The 18425-nt window shown below is 61.6% G+C and overlaps 5 protein-coding genes across 5 annotated transcripts; 2 read left to right on the top strand and 3 right to left on the bottom strand.

Annotated features, from left to right (window-relative positions):
• Window positions 1-1338: 1338 nt before the first annotated feature.
• Window positions 1339-3449, bottom strand: BXZ73DRAFT_49271 (ferric reductase-like protein transmembrane component 4; the record flags this gene model as incomplete). Its single annotated transcript, XM_048020219.1, has 2 exons — window positions 1339-2884; window positions 2941-3449. The coding sequence occupies 2 exons, from the start codon at window positions 3447-3449 to the stop codon at window positions 1339-1341; spliced, it is 2055 nt and encodes a 684-aa protein (XP_047876399.1).
• A 287-nt stretch (window positions 3450-3736) lies between these two features.
• Window positions 3737-4809, bottom strand: BXZ73DRAFT_78724 (uncharacterized protein; the record flags this gene model as incomplete). Its single annotated transcript, XM_048022924.1, has 4 exons — window positions 3737-3936; window positions 3975-4120; window positions 4213-4673; window positions 4759-4809. 4 exons carry the CDS (start codon window positions 4807-4809, stop codon window positions 3737-3739), a joined length of 858 nt encoding a protein of 285 aa, XP_047876398.1.
• Window positions 4810-5803: 994 nt separating this feature from the next.
• BXZ73DRAFT_78723 (ferric reductase-like protein transmembrane component 4) lies at window positions 5804-7897 on the top strand (the record flags this gene model as incomplete). The annotated part of the gene is made up of 2 exons (XM_048022923.1): window positions 5804-6324; window positions 6379-7897. 2 exons carry the CDS (start codon window positions 5804-5806, stop codon window positions 7895-7897), a joined length of 2040 nt encoding a protein of 679 aa, XP_047876397.1.
• Window positions 7898-10008: 2111 nt separating this feature from the next.
• On the top strand, window positions 10009-10767 carry BXZ73DRAFT_102889 (Ctr copper transporter family-domain-containing protein; the record flags this gene model as incomplete). The annotated part of the gene is made up of 4 exons (XM_048015396.1): window positions 10009-10140; window positions 10194-10527; window positions 10583-10667; window positions 10731-10767. The coding sequence occupies 4 exons, from the start codon at window positions 10009-10011 to the stop codon at window positions 10765-10767; spliced, it is 588 nt and encodes a 195-aa protein (XP_047876396.1).
• Window positions 10768-13072: 2305 nt separating this feature from the next.
• Window positions 13073-18044, bottom strand: BXZ73DRAFT_102888 (glycoside hydrolase family 38 protein; the record flags this gene model as incomplete). The annotated part of the gene is made up of 26 exons (XM_048015395.1): window positions 13073-13124; window positions 13181-13643; window positions 13709-13862; window positions 13912-14117; window positions 14174-14195; window positions 14255-14385; window positions 14436-14512; window positions 14568-14667; window positions 14727-15070; window positions 15124-15142; window positions 15200-15208; window positions 15266-15368; window positions 15425-15477; window positions 15536-15563; window positions 15626-15647; window positions 15704-15831; window positions 15896-15979; window positions 16034-16092; window positions 16151-16227; window positions 16286-16294; window positions 16360-16631; window positions 16689-16818; window positions 16881-17206; window positions 17267-17478; window positions 17552-17682; window positions 17737-18044. 26 exons carry the CDS (start codon window positions 18042-18044, stop codon window positions 13073-13075), a joined length of 3519 nt encoding a protein of 1172 aa, XP_047876395.1.
• Window positions 18045-18425: the final 381 nt, after the last annotated feature.

The following is an 18425-nucleotide window of genomic DNA, read 5'->3' as shown; positions in this document are numbered from 1 at the left end:
CCAAGTACGTACGGTTCCCGAGTATGGGCGTCCATGGGAAGCGTTCACCGAGTCAGGACAATTGGAGGCGTCGGGTCGCCGCCGCCAAGTCGCAGAGTGGATTTGATAATCGGGGAGCACAGCGGCGAGCCAGCCGGGCATCGGGGGCGATCGTCGTAGGGGCACCGTCGAGGCCGACGGCAACGGGCAGCCGGGTGGTGCTGACGAGAAACGGTCAGGTAAGCATGGCAGACTGCTGGGAGAGGACTTGAGGGCGTAGCGCGGGCCAACGAGGGCGATGGGTGGAGGTCGAACGTGAACGTGGGGAGGACGGCGAGCACCGACGGCAGCAGGGATTTCCTACGAGAAGAGACAAACTGATGTAAATGGATGCCCAAGACGGAAGCATTGTTAGTTGGTGTCGGAGGACTTCCTCCCACCCAACGACTCGCATACCTGTTGTGAGCAGTGGATCTGTCTCGGAGTGCGGGCGACGCACGGTCGAGCTTCAGGAGAAGACCTCACACTCGACATCTTGACGGCTGGCTGAGAGGAAAGGAGCTGACGGGGCGGGCAGTGGGGCAGGGATGAGGGGACGAAGGAGGTGGGAGTTGGGTAGCATGAGCCAATTGTGCGACCGAGAGGCATTTCGCCCTGGAAGCGGAGATGGCGGAGAATGAGGATGGGCGGTCGAGGCTGAGTCGGAGCTTGAAGGCAGGTGGCGTGGGTTAAAACTCATAAATCCGAGGTGGTCCCGCCACGTAGCGCCCTTCGAATCGCCCTTGCGACTCGACTTTTCGCTGACCCTCTTGGAGGGGAGAGATAGCCTGGCTGTGGCACGCTGGAAAGTATATAGAGGAAAATGGAGCGGGACTCGGGCGCTCTGGTGACCCAGCCGAGACATCCCTCGACGCACCTCAAGTAACGCAAGAACCGTCGGCAGAGGGACAGGCAAGAAGGGTGCGCGGACGAGGCTCTGGTCATGGTCACTGTTTCATATATGTACAATGTACATGTCCTCCGCCCCACGCAATCTAGTTTTCCATTTCCCCTTTCTCTCGAGAGTCCGTCCCTCGCCCGTCGCCCGTCCGTCTCGTCCGATAGCCGCCCGATAGTCGCCGCCCGTCTGTCTCGTCTGTCTGTCTGTCTGTCTGTCTGTCTGTCTGTCTGTCTGTCTCTCTCTCTCTCTCTCTCTCTTGTCACTTCATCTCGCGACTTGGGACGACACAAGCCCCACGCAATATCGACAACCTCGCTCTCGCGCACACCACGCACGTGCCCTTGCCTCCCCACGACGGTCGAACGTACCACCCACCCCTGCCCCCCACGCCACCGCAACCCCACGAACCCACGCGCGACCTACCAGCTGAAGGACTCTACCTCGAGCCTCGCATTAACCTTCTCCCGGCCCACGATCTCCCCAAACGCCGCCCGCACCTCGTCCAGCATCCCCGCCGGCCCGCACGCCAGCACGCACACCTCGCCCGTCGCCCCCACGAGCTCGCGCTCCAAGATCGCGCGCACGTCCAGCCGCCGGCCCACGACGACCTCCGCCTCGACCCCCGCGCCGAACGGCACCGTGCGCCGGACGTCGTCGACGAGCGCCGCCGTGCGCGCGCCCCAGTGCAGCACCGCGCGGCCCGGGTGCGCGCGCACGTGCGGGAGCACCGCGGTCACGCCGACGCCGGCGGCGAGCGCGACGAGCGTCGGCGCGCGGCGCGGGTCCGCGGCGAGCGGCGGGTGGGACGGGTAGTCGCCCTCGACGAGCACGGGGAGCGTCGTGCGGCCGCGGAGGCACGCGGTGAGGCCGTGCTCGGTGCGCGCGTAGATGGTCGTGCCCGGGAGCGGCGCGCTGGCAGCACCGCGAGGCTTCTTCAAAGTGCTGCCGCGGTCGGACTCGACGTCGCGGCCGTCCGTGTGCTTGTCCGTGCCCGCGTCAGTGCCGGGGCGGGGGGTCGGCGCGAGCGTGGTGGCCGCGACCGAGAACGGGTGGTTCTCCCACACGCGCCAGGAAAGCGTCGGGAAGTAGAGGTACGCGTGGCCGTGGGTGGCGACCCCGGGGACGGTGATCCGGACGTATGTGTCGTCGATGACGGCGATGTGTGCGGTCTGGACGCCGTGGCGGGCAAAGCGGAGGACGCGGGCGACGCGGTCGAACGCCCAAATCGCGGTGCAGACGATGATCAACGCCTCGTAGCCCCACTGGTGCGCGTATCTGAAGACGATGTGCCAGTAGCAGCCGGCGAGGGCGAGGATGGAGAGCGCGACGTGCCAGGCGAGGAAAGGCTCGTAGAGCTTCCGGCGCAGCGGGGCGATGGATGTTGGGAGGAGGACGGCCATGGCGATCGTCGCTGCTGCGCCCCAGTACCAGTACGGAAGCTTGGACTCGGAGGCGTGCGTGCCGCTGACGACGTACGCTCGAAGATAGATTAAGCTGTGAAGGATGGCTTCGATCGTGGCGATCGCAGCGATCCAGCTGTGAAGGAAGAGGAAGGTGGAATGGGACCAGTCGGTGACCCAGCGAAGGACGTTGTTGCGACCAGCGTAGACGAAGAGCAGGGGCATGTTGACGAAGCTGATCAAGCCCAAACGATTGCTGATCTGCATCTCAATCCACCGCGTCCGGTCATTAGGGTACCATGTGTTGCTGTCACCGGGATAGTTGTAGTTGACAGCGTTGAGGACGACGAAGTTGAGGATGATGAAGTAAAGGATTAAGAGAGCCTGACCACGCTTGGGCATCTGAAAGAGGCCGTTGAAGACGTATGTGTCGTGCTTGTTCCCGAATAACGGAGCCTCAATCACGACGGCGTTGAACTTGGTGCGCCAGACGGCGGGGAAGGGGAGGAAGCGCAGGAGGGAGAACGCGATGGGGAATATGACGCCGGACAGCAAGATGACGAGGCTGGTGGAGTGTCAGAGTTGGCTCAGGACTGCGATGAGGACTTCGAGAGCACGTACCCATATCTCGTCTGGACGTACTCTCCTGCCCAGAAAACATTGTTTGTAGTGTAGGCCGGGACCCACAGAGCGTCCGAAACGATGCTCGTCTGATTGAGCGAGCCCGTTGCGGCGTAGACCACCGCGGGCGTGCCGGCCTTGAGGAGAGCCTCTCCGTACGTCTCCTTCGGGTCCGGCTGGACGTCGTCGATGCCAGCCACGTTCAGCTTCCACCACCTCTCGAGGCGCCAGACGGGGATGTCGGCACACTTCTGGGAGACGCAGTAGGCGAGCGTCTGGAGGAAGGCGTCGTCGGTTGCATAGCAGGATGAATCGGTGGTCGTCATCTGCATGCCGTCCATGTCCATCGTCATCGAGCAGTTGAGCGTCGCACCGGAGATGGCCCCACGGCAGGAGAAAGCGCAGTAGGGGAGGAAGGAGTCTTCGCCGATGCCATAACCAACAAGGCCATGACCAGTACGGGCGAGGACGCGTGTGATGGCGAGTGTGAGGACGAGGATGGTTTTCATATTGACGGATCCAGGAGAGACCGCCAGAGGTCACAGGACGGGGGCAGGCGGACTCGACGAGGGGCGGGATGGATGGGGGTCAAATGGCATATGTGGATCTCGTGAAGAAAACTTTTTTCCTTGTTGTTTGCTCGCGGCAAAGGAGACTCAACGAGTATAGCGCAGGGCCATGTGCCTTCTTCGGAACGTGGGTCTCCGGAAAGAGAGGGCCGATGCAACGTATCGCCGTGTCGCTGACGCCCAGCTCGACGACGGCAGTGAAGATGAAAAGCGTGAGATGGAAGTTCCTACAGTGACCGTTCGTACCCGCCGGGCGTCAGCCCGAGACCGGAGTAAACGAGGGTGAACGATACACACACAAGCGCGAGGACGACTCTCACAAAGTGGAGTGACGCGGATTGCGTGGCGTGCACGCCGTGTGAGGGCGCATACGTGAGATTCTCCGACAGTATCAAGGAGCTTGGGTCACCAAGACCAGGCTGCCACACTCACTGCATTGATGAGTAGGGATAGGTATATACACACAACGCGGCAACGTCTGAACGTCATCGTACGCGTTCACAAGTGCAGCGATGTTAGCCTCCCCTCCTCTCTGCGTCGCAGCCGTCTGCGCAGCGCTGCTGTCCATGCGGTTCGCCATCATCCGATCGCTCAGGACAGTCCGCCCTCCTCTGTTCAGACCCACGGGAGTCCGCAGATGTCAGGCTTCGCCAGCCTCTCCCTCGCACGTCAGCATCCTCCCCTTTGAAGTCGAGCGATTCACCGACGTCTTCGGCCCCATCGAGGTCTTCCAAGCTCTCGCCGCGGCACGTCCACATCTCGCTCTCCCTCATCTCGAACTCCTTCACTGGCAACACTCGCCCCCGTCTCGACCGCGCCTCCCGCAGAAAAGAACATGCTCGACTCGACGTCGTATCCACCCACACCCTCGTCGCCCCGCCCCCCTGGCTCGGCGTCCTTTTCGTCCCCAGCGTGATCGGCACGCGCGGCCTCGAGTCCACGATCAACGCGGCGTCTCGTCGGCGTCTGCGCCAGCGCGAGCCTGCTTGCGCGCGCGGGCGTGCTCGACGGGCTGCGCGCGACGACGAACAAGCAAGGTTCGTGGCACTCTATGATCCCGTACGGGCCGAATACGGACTGGCAGCAGCGCGTGGGGACACCTCGACAACCCACTAGGTGAACCCCCGACACCCCCGCTATGGGCCGTGCTGACCCGCTATACCACTAGACGTGACCCGGAAAGTGCCCAAACCATGCCGAGCGAAGAACCGACCCAGTGGGGCGCCGCGAACACTCCGCACAAGCTCACCGCTTGAGAGGAGCAGGGGAATTGGTTGATGGATGTGCTCTTATTACTCATGTTGCCCACTGCTTTGTACAGACCCACTCTGAGGTCCCCGCCCTCATTGCCCGCCGCGTGTCACGCTCTCCTCTGTCTCCCTTTCTCCCTCTCAGTCTCAGCCTCGCTCCACACTATACATTACTATACCCTTACTATACTCGTTTCGGCCACCTCCACCACTCTCACACCATACGAGCCCGCACCGGGCTCACAGGCACGCCGGCTAACGCCTGCCGGCACGTTTCGGACTTCCGCTCTCGGGCTCAGGCCCGGGGACGTCTGCATCGACGACTCACATCATCGTATATGTATCTTTGTACAGTCACATACGTAGGTTACGCCTACCATAGGGCTTCGCCCTCAAGGGCAATAAACGGGGATCCAAAAAAAAAAAAAAAAAAAAAAAAGCAGCGCGTGGGCGTGGTGCAGGACGGGAACGTGTGGACGGCGGGTGGGGCAGTGAGCGCGGCGACGGACGCGGCACTGTCGTTCGTCGCGGCGACGTGGCGCGAGGGCATGGCGCGCACGGTCGCGAACGAGATCGAGTACGCGTGGCGGAACGACCCCTCGGACTTTGATGTCTTTGGTTAGATCTGGCCGTAGGGTATTCCGTGATGTCGCGACGCTGGTGGAATGGCGCTGATTGGTGGTTGGTACAAACCGAGATGGACGCGACTCGAGGCCGAAGACCGTCCGATTGAACACGGGGAAACTTTCCGTCTGGGCGTCGGCCCCGACCCCAAAGGAAACGATTGCGCGTGGACGGCAGCGTCGGGTGGCGCGGGGCGTCGTCGGGCAAGACGGACGAGGCCCCAAGCGATGGAAGCATCAGTAACTGTTTGTCTGTCGCAAACAAACAGAAAGAACTTTTCCTCCGCGTTCTGGCGATCCCTGCAGATCCGAGAGCCCGGTTGTGCCTTGCCAGGCCCGATGCCCCGTCGTTCTCGCGCTTGATAACTCGTCGTGCGCGGATCGCCGACCGTGTGCACTTCGTTCTCTCGCCTCCGAAACGATGCAGCTCGGCCAGCTCTCTCTCGCGCTCGCCTTCGCCCTCTCCGGAGTCGTCGCCCGCAACGGCCATGGCCTCGTCGGGTACGGCATCGGCGACGAGACCTACCTCCCCTACTGCACTTTCGCATGTCGCGAGTCCATCTCCGCCGCCACCCTCAACTGCTCTACCCTCATGGACATGGACGGCATGCAGATGGCAGAAACTGACCCCTCCTGCTACGCGACCGACAACGGCTTCCTCCAGACCCTCGCCTTCTGCATCTCCCAGAGGTGCTCCGATCTCCCCGTCTGGCGCATCGAGAAGTGGTGGGGCCTCAGCGCCGTCGGCTCCGACGAGGACCAGCCGGCTCCCAAGGAGACTTACATACAGGCGCTCGACAAGGTCAACGGCACGCCCACCGCCGTCTACACCGGCGTCGAGACTCTGAACGAGACCTACCTCGTCACGGACGACCTCTACGCCCCGAACTTTAACACCGACTTTACGTTCTGGGACAACGAAGAGAAGCAGGAGGGCTACGGGTGAGTGCTTCTTCGCCCCTGTTCACCCCGACCGCGCGCTTACCAGCCGTGCAGCCTCGCGATCTTCATGTCGGGCGTCGCCATTCCTATCGGTTTTTCCCTCCTGCGCTTCCTCCCCTTCCCCACCGTCTGGCGCGTCAAGTTCACCGCCATCTTCGACTCCCCGCTCTTCGGCAACAAACACGACACCCCCGTCTTCTTCGGCCTCGTCCAGGTCCCGAAGCTCGGCCAAGCTCTTTTCATCTTCTACTTCATTGTCATCAACATCATCTTCAACGCCGTCAACTACCACTACCCCGGGGACGACAACACATGGTACCCAGGCGACAAGACGCACTGGATCAGCATGCAGATCGCCAACCGTCTCGGGCTCATCAGCTTCGCCAACATGCCGCTCCTCTTCCTCTACGCCGGCCGCAACAACGTCCTCCTCTGGATCACGAACTGGTCCCATTCCACCTTCCTCCTCCTCCACCGCTGGATCGCAGCCATCGCGACGGTCGAGGCCATCCTCCACAGCCTCGTCTACCTCCGCGTCTACGTCGTCCTCGGCCAGCACGCCCAGAAGGCCGCGGAGCCGTTCTGGTACTGGGGCGCAGTCGCGACGATCGGCATGTCCCTCCTCCTCCCGACCTCGGTCCTCCCGCTCCGCCAGAAGCTCTACGAGCTCTTCCTCGCCTGGCACGTCCTCGTCACCATCCTCGTCGTCGCCGGCTGCTACTGGCACATCGTCTTCGAGTTCGCGCACCAGTTCGGGTACGAGGTCTGGATGTTCGTCTGCATGGCCATCTGGGCCTTCGACCGCGTCGCCCGCGTCGCCCGCATCGCCGCCTTCGGCCTCCGCACCGCGCAGGTGACCGTCATCGACGACGACTACGTCCGGCTCACGGTCCCCGACGTCACCGCGTTCGGCCACGCCTACCTCTACTTCCCGACGCTCACCTGGCGCGTGTGGGAGAACCACCCGTTCTCGGTCGCGTCCGCGACGCTCCTCCCCGCGTCCGCGCGCCCCGCCAAGTCCGCGGACGACGTCGAGTCCGAGCCCGGCAGCCTCGGCAAGCACTCCCCCACGCACGCCTCCCCCGCGCCCGGCGCGACTTTCTACGTCCGCACCGCGCGCGGACTCACGGCGCTCCTCCGCAGCCGCGCGACGCTCCCCGTGCTCCTCGAGGGCGGGTACGCGGCGCACTCGCCGCTCGCGGCGGACCCGCGCCGCTCCCCGACGCTCGTCGCGCTCGCCGGCGGGGTCGGCGTCACAGCGGTGCTCCCGCACGTGCGCGCGCACCCGGGCCGCGCGGTGCTGCACTGGGGAGCGCGCACGGCGGCGCTCGTCGACGACGTCCGGCGCACGGTGTCGCTCGCGGGGGTCGAGACCGAGGTCACGGTGGGCGCGCGGATGGACGTGCGGGCGATCCTGACGGGCGAGCTCGTGGACTTTGCCAAGGGCGAGGTGTGCGTGCTCGTGTGCGGGCCGCCGGGGCTCGCGGACGAGGTCCGGACGGTGTTTGCGGAGATCGTCCAGAGCGGAGTCGCGGTCAACGCGCGGCTGGTGGTGGAGTCGTTCAGCTGGTAGATCGATTCGAGGCGTGGCTATTTTGTAGCGTCTTTGATGTGTTTGCTCCTTCCTTACGACAGTGAAGCAAATGCAGAACTCTGGGTTCTCTATGCGATTCTAGGGTCGTATTATGTGGTCATTCATACGTCCTTCACTCAAATAATTGGCGATCGATGCGGAGGAGCCTACAAGTGACCCCCGCGCGTCGCGCAACTCTGCGTGTGCTCAACCCCAATGCCGCGCTTGTCTTAGCGGTCCGTTTCTCTTCGATCGTGCAGCTGCGGTTCACACCGAAGAAGAGCGCTGAAATATTGCTGGTATGCCATTATGAAACGAGCACATACGTACATACGGTGGAAATCCATCGATGGTCGTTCCGACACGATCCGCCTTCGTCGTATGCCAGCACGCGTCCATCGATGCGCCGCTCGTCAGACACCTCGTTCCGACGACGATCTCGATAATGTTCCTGGTTGCCGTCACCGTGTCCGCGTTGGCCGAGGATCCTGCAGAACGTGAGCGCGATTCGAGGGGCGACGGGCAAGGAGGGCACCGAAGGAGAGCGCGGTCTCGTCTGGGGCCGGCCACCGCGCCTGGCTAGCCAGATCTGGCACGTCCCTCGTCGTCTCCTGTGCCGCCGCCCGGGCGGATTTCGGGCGAGGTCGAGAGCACGGGAACACCTCGATCGCAGAGTTCCCGAGTCAACAGGTCCGTGCGCGTGTCGTGGGAGCCGTTCTCCGAGCGTCGTCAACGGCGAGGCAGGGGCATGTGAGACCTAGACGGGCCCGCGGGGCATGCTCGGGGTCGATGCCGGTGCAGCCGCCGCCGCCGTGACCGACGGCAACGGCGAGCTTAGTGATGATGACGAGGGGCGATGTGGTGAGCATACCGAGACGTCGAGACGGAGGTGGCGGTTGGCCTCTTCGACGTGGAAGGGGGGTGAGCACGTGATTTGAGGCAACCAGGCAGGCTAAACGTCGTGAAGGATGCAGATGGCGAGGTGCACATCGGGGCAAGAGCGGCAGACGTGAACCTGGAGTATTGGATGCTCAGCGTCGAAGGCCGAAGGTGACCGATCTGAGCAGGCAAACGTGCTCCGGTACATGATGGGTGGTGCTGGTCACTATACACGTACCTCGGCGTGGAACAAAGGCAAGCCTTGCCGGCCCAAGTGGCTTTCAACATCGGAGAACACGATAAGAGGGTCTTGCGGAGACATCGAGCTTCGCGAGAAGACCTCACACTCGATGTCTTGTCGAGAATCGGATGGTGGACGAAGGGGGGCAGCCGGGAAAGATGGGAGGAGAGGAGCAGGAGAAGGAGAGGGAGGAGAAGGAGAGGGAGAGGGAGGAAGAGGAGGAGGAGGGAGAAATGGCGCAGCCCTGCGGCATTTGTGCGACGAGCTCATTCTCCGATTGGCCAACGTTTCAAGTCCAGATTGATGCGGCGCGTTTTCTCAGGCGTCGGAGTGTGCCCGGTTGCAGCGGGGTACGAATGGCGGGAGGAGATAAGATCATGGCGACCTGGAACATCGCCTGTGCACGGTCCATCGCTCGGCATCCTCTGGGCACCGGCGGATCGCGATCCTCGCCAATTCCCTCAAGGTCTCCCACCCGAAGGCTCGCGTATTCCACCCCTACCACTCATTCACCCTCGGAAGCATGACCACATACCACGATACAAAATCCCCATCCCACTGGAGGGAGGTGACGAGTTCAGGGCCAGATCTAGTACTACATCAAAGCCCTAACGTCCACCAGATCAGTGTCGCTGGTGTCTTCGCGGCGTCGCGTAACAGCTGCATGCCAGATTACACAAAGGGGCGCCGCGACCGTGCCGAGATTGGTCGCACTGTCTCGCGACCGGCCACGGCGTGGCGGACTCGGCCTTGACGGCGCGCCGGCCAAGTGGCTAATCCGCGCGATAAGACAAAAACTTTTTCGTCCCAGCCGCTCGTGCTCGGAGCCCATGGCGCACCTGCACCCCGCCCTGCTCCCTCCCGCTGGTCATCCAAGGCGAGCGCACGTATATAGCACACCCCCCGCTGCCGCGACGCTTCCCGCCGCACCTCCTGCGCCCGCCCTCCCCGCCAGCCTCCCAGCCGACCCGCTCACCGTCTACCCGCAACCATGTCGATGAGCATGATGAGCATGAGCTCGATGTCGATGTCTGGCACCCCGACCGGTGCCGCGTCCGCCGCGTCCACGTCCGCGATGTCCTCCATGGACATGGACATGGGCTCCGGCTCCTGCCAGATCTCCGTACGCCCCGCCCCCTCGCCGCCCCCCACGCGCTGACGGTCGCGCGCGCGCAGATGCTCTGGAACTGGTACACGATCGACAGCTGCTTCCTCTCCAGCTCCTGGCACGTCACCTCCAACGGCGGCTTCGCGGGCACCTGCATCGGCGTCATCCTCCTCGTCGTCGCCGTCGAGCTCGTCCGCCGCCTCCAGCGCGAGTACGACCGCCACCTGCACCGCACCAACTCCGCGCTCGCCCAGTCAAGCTCCGTCGAGGCCCTCGACCCGCTCAAGACCCACGTCACCACGGACCGGCTCACCGTGCCCCAGCACCTCCTCCGCTCGCTCCTCTACACGTTCCAGTTCGCGGGCGCGTACATCATCATGCTCCTCGCCATGTACTTCAACGGTGCGCGTTTCCTTTCCGTCTTCAATGCAACGGAACTCACCGCGCGTGTTGGCAGGATACATCATCATCTCCATCTTCATCGGCGGCTTCATCGGCGCGGCCCTCTTCCAGCGCGACACCTACGGCGGAGGCCAGTCCCAGTGAGTTGTCTACTCGTCTGCGCCGCGGCCTGCACGCTGATGCGCAAGCCCCCTACCCCGCAGCGCCGGTCCGGAGACTCGCGAAGGTTGCTGTGGTTGACTGTGCCGAAGTTGAACGTCGTGATTGCTTGAACCTGTTACGAATATGAATGCTGTTTACGTCGTCTACAATGTACATGGAATCTCGTTGTTTCGCGGACGTCATTCACGTGAATATGCCCATTAAGCCCGTCTGAATATCTGCGTGTCTTACAGATACAGCGCGAGGCGACTCGCACGCTCGTCGACGCTTTGTGAAAGCGTGTCGTTCACTTACGCATGTGTGCAGTGGCCTACGGGACACAACGTCGGAAACTCGGAGACCGCGTATCTTCGGGCCGATGTCTCGAACTCATCCGCACACGAGACATACGGCGGCGGTCCAAGGTGGTCATATTCCGGAGACTCTGAGTGTGTACACTACATCCGAGTCGTGGTGCAAAGCTACGTAAGTCTGGCCACGACGCAAGGGGAATCCCAACGTGCTAGATCACTTGGGCGGGCAGAGGGGAGAGAAGGGATCGATGCGGGCGTGGAGCGCGTGCTCTATCGTCACAGGAGACGGAACGTGGGGGCGAGGTGGCTGGAGCGGATCGGAGTTTGAAGTGGCAGGGGCAGGAGGATTTCTTGTCGGGGATGGTGGCCGCGGGTCGCTCATGGAGGCGAGGGCGGCGTGGGTCGGGCCCCGCGCGCGATGTCGCCCAAGCGTCTGTGTCACGCCACTTGCGCACCGGAGATGAGAGGGGAGAACATCGACAGCCTAGGGATCCAGGTACCAATCCAAGCGGGCAGCGGAGGGCAGAGACGATGCCGACCATCGCGCATGTGCTCCGGTGAGACTGGAGATGCGAGGCCAAGTTGAAGAGCCAGGCGCAGGGGGCGCGCCGCGTGACCTGGACGAACGCGGCGTCTTGGACGGATGTGGGGTCGACGGGCGACGACAGAAGAGTCTGAGACTCCTTCGCGGATCTGAAGCTTGTCCGTAGCGAGCATCGCAGCGTCCAGATGTCATTGGAGGACGCGCGCACGGGCTCGTCGGAGCAGGCTGCAGATGCGGATGTCGCCAAATGAATCTGATCGCAGGACCGAGTTCCCGAGTCAGCTTGTCCGTGGGAGGCGTTCACCGAGCCATAGCAATTTGAGCGGGCGGAACCGGCCAAGCCTGCGCCCAAAACAAGACCCGAGGCCGCTAGACCACGCTTGGTGACAGGGTATTAGGGTGCTGAAAACAGGGTGCTGGGGAGGATGTAACGAAGAGCCGACCCGAGCGCTGGCCCTGCGCCGGAGATGACGGCGTCGACAACGCCGATGGCAACGGGCAGCTTGGTAAGGCTGACGAGGAGGTAATGAGATAAGCACAGTGAGATGCTGGCAGGGACTCGAAGTCGTCGTGTAGGTCGGTCAGGACAAGTGCTGGGTACCGAAGCGAAAGTCATGATTGAGGAGGGCATAACAAGGAGACGTAAAGGCCACAGAAGGTCCACAAAGTCGACGAGTGAGGCCATCGAGGGCGCATATAGTCTATGAAACAAGTCACATGAAGAAGAGACGGTTGTGGGATGGGAATGAGATGGTCGAGTCGACGCTGTCTGGGCTGGTAGAGGTTATCCTCTCACCCAGAGCGTCGACGACACGACCCGCTCACCTAGTTGAGCATCACTAGAACGCAGGTCCTCTCCGCACGCTGTATGCCGGGAGGCGTCTCTGAGAGGGCAGACAGCTCGAGCTTCCTGAGAAAACCTCACACTCGGTGTCTTGAGCATCCATCAGAGGAAGAGAAGAAGAAGGGAAGGGGAGAGAGGCAGGAGGAAGAATGGCTGGTGGTGGGAGGGAAGAGGTGAGCGATTTGTGCGACGAGGCATTTCCCTCATTGGTTAGTGGCTGAGGCTGGCGGAGCTTGCGGAGTTCATGTGATCGCAGAGTCGAGTCGGCCTTTTTCAGTCGGAGCTATCGCGCACATCACGCACTTACTACTTGCAGTGGTCTCTATGAGTAAGTATCAGAAGTAGCCATCGCTCCTTGACGTCTCATGAATCGCCTTTCTGCTGCCGTGCTCGAGACTATCCTTGCGATGGCTTGCACCGACGGCCGCTCCATCGGCCGCCCTCGTGCTCATCGACCTGGACATTCTTCCCCGCTGAGCACGCCCGAGGGAAAGGCCAGTTTAGCGCATCGTCGCTGGGAATGTGATCATCTGGGGTTTCAAGGCATCCCGTTCTCGTCGAAGGGCAGACTCGCAAGAGTAAATACGCAAAAGCAATGTCATTCGAGATCGTCATACAAACAACACATCCAGTCCGTCCGTGCATCATCACTACGCTTGCACATTACTATCACACGAAAGAGGCTCGCGCCGTCGCTTTAAATCAAAAGCCGGGGCTGTCGACGGTCACCCAGCTCTCCCGCTTCGGCACGGCACTGTCGACGCAAGCCCGTCAGCCTCTCATTCTGAGCAGTGAGCGCACAACACGCACCTCTGCTTGCCCAAGAGCAGCTTGATCGTCTTTACTTCAAACCCGTGGAAGCTCAGTTTGACTGCCGCGTCCGCGTCTGCGGTCTGGTACGCCGCGTGCTCCTTCAGCTCGTCCTCGAGCAGGTTCGTCTCGAGCACCTTCACGACCGGCAGGTGCGCCGCGATCCTGAGCTTCACGGTCCCGTGCCCGCCGAAGGCCTCGTACAGCCGGAGCACGATCGTCTGCCCGTCTGATCCCGTGGCGGAGAAGTCGTCGTCGAGCCCGCGCTTGACGGTCTCGAGGAAGATGTTCGGCGCGCCCTCGACGACGAACGCGGGCTTCGTCTTCAGCAGCGGCGCAGCGGCGGTGTCCTCGACGAGGCGCACGTGCAGCGGCGAGTTGAACAAGATCGCGGCGATCGGCACGTCGGACTCGAGGAACGAGCCCTGGTGGGGCAGCACTGCCCACGAGAACTCGTGCTTGCCTGGCAGATGGTGAAGGTGGACAGATCGTCAGTACAGCCAGGCGGAGCACTCGGGTGGCACACACCTTGATCTTGTTCGGCGTCGGGAGCGGTGGCCGCGCGCAGAAGCGAGATGCGGAGCACGTTGCCGCGGCACGAGAAGCCATACTTGGACTCGGAAAGGATGGCGACACCGTACCCGTATTCGCTGAGATCCGCGTACTGATAGATGAGCCCAGCCTTGCTGTGAGCAGGACAGTCCACATGGACAGCAGGAATGGTAGCGCACCTTGTGGCCGCAGACCTCGAATTTAGCCATGTCCCAGGTAGTATTCTTGTGCGTCGAGCGCTGCACGTGCCCAAACTGAGTCTCGTACGTCGCGTAATCGTTCTTGATGTTCAGCGGGAGCTCGAACTTGAGGAACTCATGGCGCTGGTGCCAGTCGACCTGCGCGTCGAATCGGAAGAACGAGCGGGAGTTCTTCTTCATAGAGGCTATGCGAGGATCAAGTCAGACTTCATGCACCCATCATGGCGGAGAAGCACCGTACCTCCGATGGCATCCAGCGAGATCTAGGGAAGCCCAGTCAATGTCACTGCTAACAACGATGCACCGGCAGAACTGTGCTCACCATGACATTGATGGAGCTCTGACCATACTTGACCTCGGCCTTGAGCGACACGCGGAGCGGACCCTCGGAAGCGATGGTGATGCTCTCAAACTTGAGTTTCTTGTACTTCTCGAGATGGTGGATTTCGACGTCTGAAACGAGGTGAGGCTGCGCGCTGTTTATCGGTGTGGGTGAAACCTACCCCAAGCGTCCCAGTAGTTCGGCCTGTCATCGAAGATGATCAGCCCACCAGTCTCGCCGGTCGGAATGAGCTCGCGCCTGCAGTCTCTACGTCAGCTCTCAACAATTGCGGTCTAATGTGTTCAGAACCCACTCGAGAGCCACGTCGTAGAGGCTGGTGATCCGGCCGTCCGCGATGGTGAGTTGGACACTGGCATTCCGGAGGATGAATTGGTCGGTCCCGACGCGAGTTACTACACAAATTAGTAATCAGTCGCAAATCTCCGACTCCGACACCGGTAAAGTCCCTCACCGGAAACAGGCTTGCAGTCAGCGTACATGCCAGTGCCGTACGAGACGCCGCCGCCGTTAGCGCAGTCCATGAGCGCGTATCCAACCGAGCCGTCCTTCGCTGCCTGCACGACCTGGGAGCGGAGACGCGAAGCGCCGCCCGAGAGCGGAACCTCGATGATGTCCCGGCGAGGGAAGAAGGTGGTATTGTAGCCAACGAGCGTGCCGTTCTTTTTCGATTTGATGGACGGATCGGCGAGGGCGACCGACGAGGGGAAGATGGTCGCAAAGGCCTCCTCAATGAGGGTCTCGCCCTCTTCCCGAACCTCAGCGTAGAGCTTTTCAGCATCATTGTAGACCATGCCGCTATGTTATGATCAGCAACTGCAAAAGGAGCTAAAGTAAAACATGATACATACATTGCAGAGCCCGGGAGGACTGAGGTATTCCACGGTCATTAACCATGTCAACTGACCTCATTTTAACAGAACTCACCATCGTGGACTGTATTAAACACGCGTCAACTATGGCAGCGCCACCGAACCATAATACAACACTCACATTGGTTCAGCAGGACCTTTTCCCAGCAGTCGTTGATCCGCTGGTTTGGATATACATAGTCCTTCTTGTGGAACTTGAACAAGCTCGCGAACGTGGAGATAATCTGCGCCACGTGTCACCCAAGTGCCTCCGCCCCGTTGACCACGGACGACGACTCACCTCGACGTCGCGGAGGAGAATCTCGGACTTCCTGTTGCCCTTCTTGATCGAACCTAGTCGGAGGAGACGATTAGCTAACCCGGCGTGGGGCCCGGGAGAATGCGCACCCACCGTGCGAGGTGTACGTTCCACGGTGGAACTACGAAGGCAACGTCAGTCGCAGGTTCACGTGGACATGTGGGAGCGGAGGGGCGTGCGTACCTCGAGGTAAAGCTCGCCGCTCCTGCGTGGTGGACGGATATTAGCAAGATGGCGAGTGCTTCGACCGCGAGTACTGACCAGTTGGGCAATGTAGAACCGGCCTTCGAATCGGCCGCGAGCACGTCAAAGAACTCGTCCACCGAGCGGCCCATGAGCACGGGCGGGAGGTCGCGCGAGTGGTTCGACGCTGCGCGGATACGGCGGAGCTGCACACAAAAGGGTCCATCAGTACATATGGTTGCTTCTGGATCCAAGGAAAGATATAATTACGTTCTCAAGCATCTTCTCGAGGGGACCGCCTCCGCCATCTCCGTTACCGAAGACAAGGAGGGAGGTTCCGGAGGACTCAAGGTTCTATTGGAGTAGTGTGAGTCCCTCGATCGGTCGCTTCGTGTGGGATATCGTCACCTTGTGGTTGGTTACGCCCTTGTTGACGTCGCCAACCGTGGCCTGCGCCGTGTAGGTGTCTTCGAGAATGTCGTCAGACCCACGCGTGTTTAACCTTGGGAAGCGTCGTTGACTCACCGACAGGGGTCATATGGCAGAGAACCTGCGTGCCGTCAATGCCAACCCAATTGAACGTGGAGTGCGGGAAGTTGTTGCTGCACGCGAATCTTAGATACCATCGTGTGTGGTGCGAGAACCACGGGAAACACGTACATGTTGTTCCTGTAGATCCAGCGTGCGTCAATTCATGGACCCACAGCTGTCGACTGGCCGCGAAGAAGACGTACCATGACAGCTTCTGTGTGAAGAAGTAGTCCATGTCCGCGAGCCGGATGAGTTGCGGCAGCGCGCCGGTGAGGCCAAACGAGTCAGGTAGCCAGGCCGTGTTGCAGCGGATGCCGAAGCGGGACTCGAAGTAACGCTGGCCGAAGATGAACTGGCGCGCAAGAGCCTCACCGGAAGGCATGTTCGAGTCGTTCTCGACCCACGAGCCACCGACGACGTGGAATTTGCCTTCAGCGACCTTGTCCTTGATGCGCTTGAAAAGCGGAGGGTATTGCTGACAGGACAAGGGTCAGCCCGTCTGCAAAAATTTGTACGTACAGAAGGAACCAACCTGCTCGAGCCACTTGAACTGCTGCGCCTGACTGCAGGTGAAGCGGTGCTCAGGGAAGCGTTCCATAAGATCGACCTGGGTTGACCACGAGCGCGCCGTCTTCTGCTGGGTAACATGGTACGGCCAAAGCCTGCGTCCTCCCGCTCAGCCCTCCCAGTCCAGTCCTTCGCAAAGAGCAAGAAGACCACGCACCAAGCCGTATCAATGTGGCAATGCCCGATCCCCCACACCTGCGCCTTCTCCGCGCCCTCCTCGTAGATCCCCGCGCCCTTCGCCGCCCACGCCTCGCCGAAAACGTCCTCTGCAAGCTTGCGCCCGTGCGCGATGCTCTCCACGTCCCCACGGTCGAACACGTTCATGATCTCGTTCGCGGTCACGATCGCCTTGTTCTGGAGCGCGGTGTTGCCCGGGATCGAGTCCGCGAGCTCGCGCAGGGTCTGGAAGTCCCACATCAGGTGCCACGCCGTCATGTTCGGCACGACGAGGTCCGCGGAGCGCAGGCCAAAGTACCGGTTCATCTGTGCCCGCGTTCAGCATCTCGCGACGCGACAGTGCACCAGACGAACGGCGGGACGTACATCGGGCGGGGCGATCGTGTCGCCGTTCCACGGGACGCCGAACATGCCGTTGCAGCTGGACTCGATGACGAGCTCGTACTTGCCTGCCTTGACGGCGCTGCGGGGGATGATGTGCTCCACGCGACGGTCGCCGCCGTATCCGCCAGTGATGCCCTGGAGCGGCGTGCCGTCGGTCGTGAAGATCATGGCCTCGCAGTCGGGATCGAATTCGACTATATGCGCACATTTTGAGGCCTCGGTGAGTCCAGACGCACATCGAGCGAAGCAGAAAACAGAGTTACGCACACTGAACGCGCTCATACTGCTCCCAGTACGCGGGAATGGTGAGCGAGACCTTCCACCAGTGGTTCGTCTGCGATTCCTCGTCAGCGTTCCTCTCCGTCTCTTTCTCTCTCATCCCGTCGCCGCACGTACCCCTGCGTTCCGCACCAATCAGCCGCCGCCTCCCGCACGCACACAGCGAAAAGCACTCACAAGACGGCCCAAACGAGTCCCCCTTCTTCGCCGACTTGAACTTCTGCTTCATGGCCTCCGCGAACAGCGGCTTCTCGAGCCCCGGCGCGCTCCACACCTCGAGCTTCACGTTCTCCTTGTTGTCGATCCGGTGGTGGTAGAGGACCGAGCTCAGGTTCACGTCGCTGAAGTGCCCGCCGTTGAACGTGCCCAGCCTGTTCTGGGTGAGGTGCTTGATCCACTTCGCGCCCGGCCCGTGGTTTTCCTTTGGGTATTCCGCCGGCGGGGCAGCATGGTGGTGATGGTGGTGGCCGTGGTGCGCCATGGTGGTGTGGGGGAAAGCAAGGAGGGAACCGGTGACGACGGGGACGGCCGCGCAGCCTGCGCGACGCTCGCGTGGGGCACGTCTTGATCGCAACGGTTAGGCGCTGTGGGGATCCGGCCCGGCCACTCGCCGCCTGCGCTTCATTGGTAGCGGCGATAACCAATTTGATAAGAGGTGGGTATACCAGAGGCAAATGCGATTCTGAGGGTATAATACAGGTCCACAGACAAGCAAGTTTGCTACAAGAAGCACAGGCACAACATCTATTAGATCAGTACAACACCGCGTGCGGGGGTATCCAACCAAATGCACAACGCGGTACGTCCCGCCCGTCGCCGTCGCCGTCTCCCTATTAGTGCGACGCAGGCGGACTCTGTAGGG

This window comes from Epithele typhae, assembly GCF_022376455.1.
Source record: "Epithele typhae strain CBS 203.58 chromosome Unknown BXZ73scaffold_35, whole genome shotgun sequence".
NCBI lineage: Eukaryota > Fungi > Basidiomycota > Agaricomycetes > Polyporales > Epitheliaceae > Epithele > Epithele typhae.
Note: the sequence above shows the minus strand (reverse complement) of the source record. Positions and strands in the feature narration are given on the sequence as shown.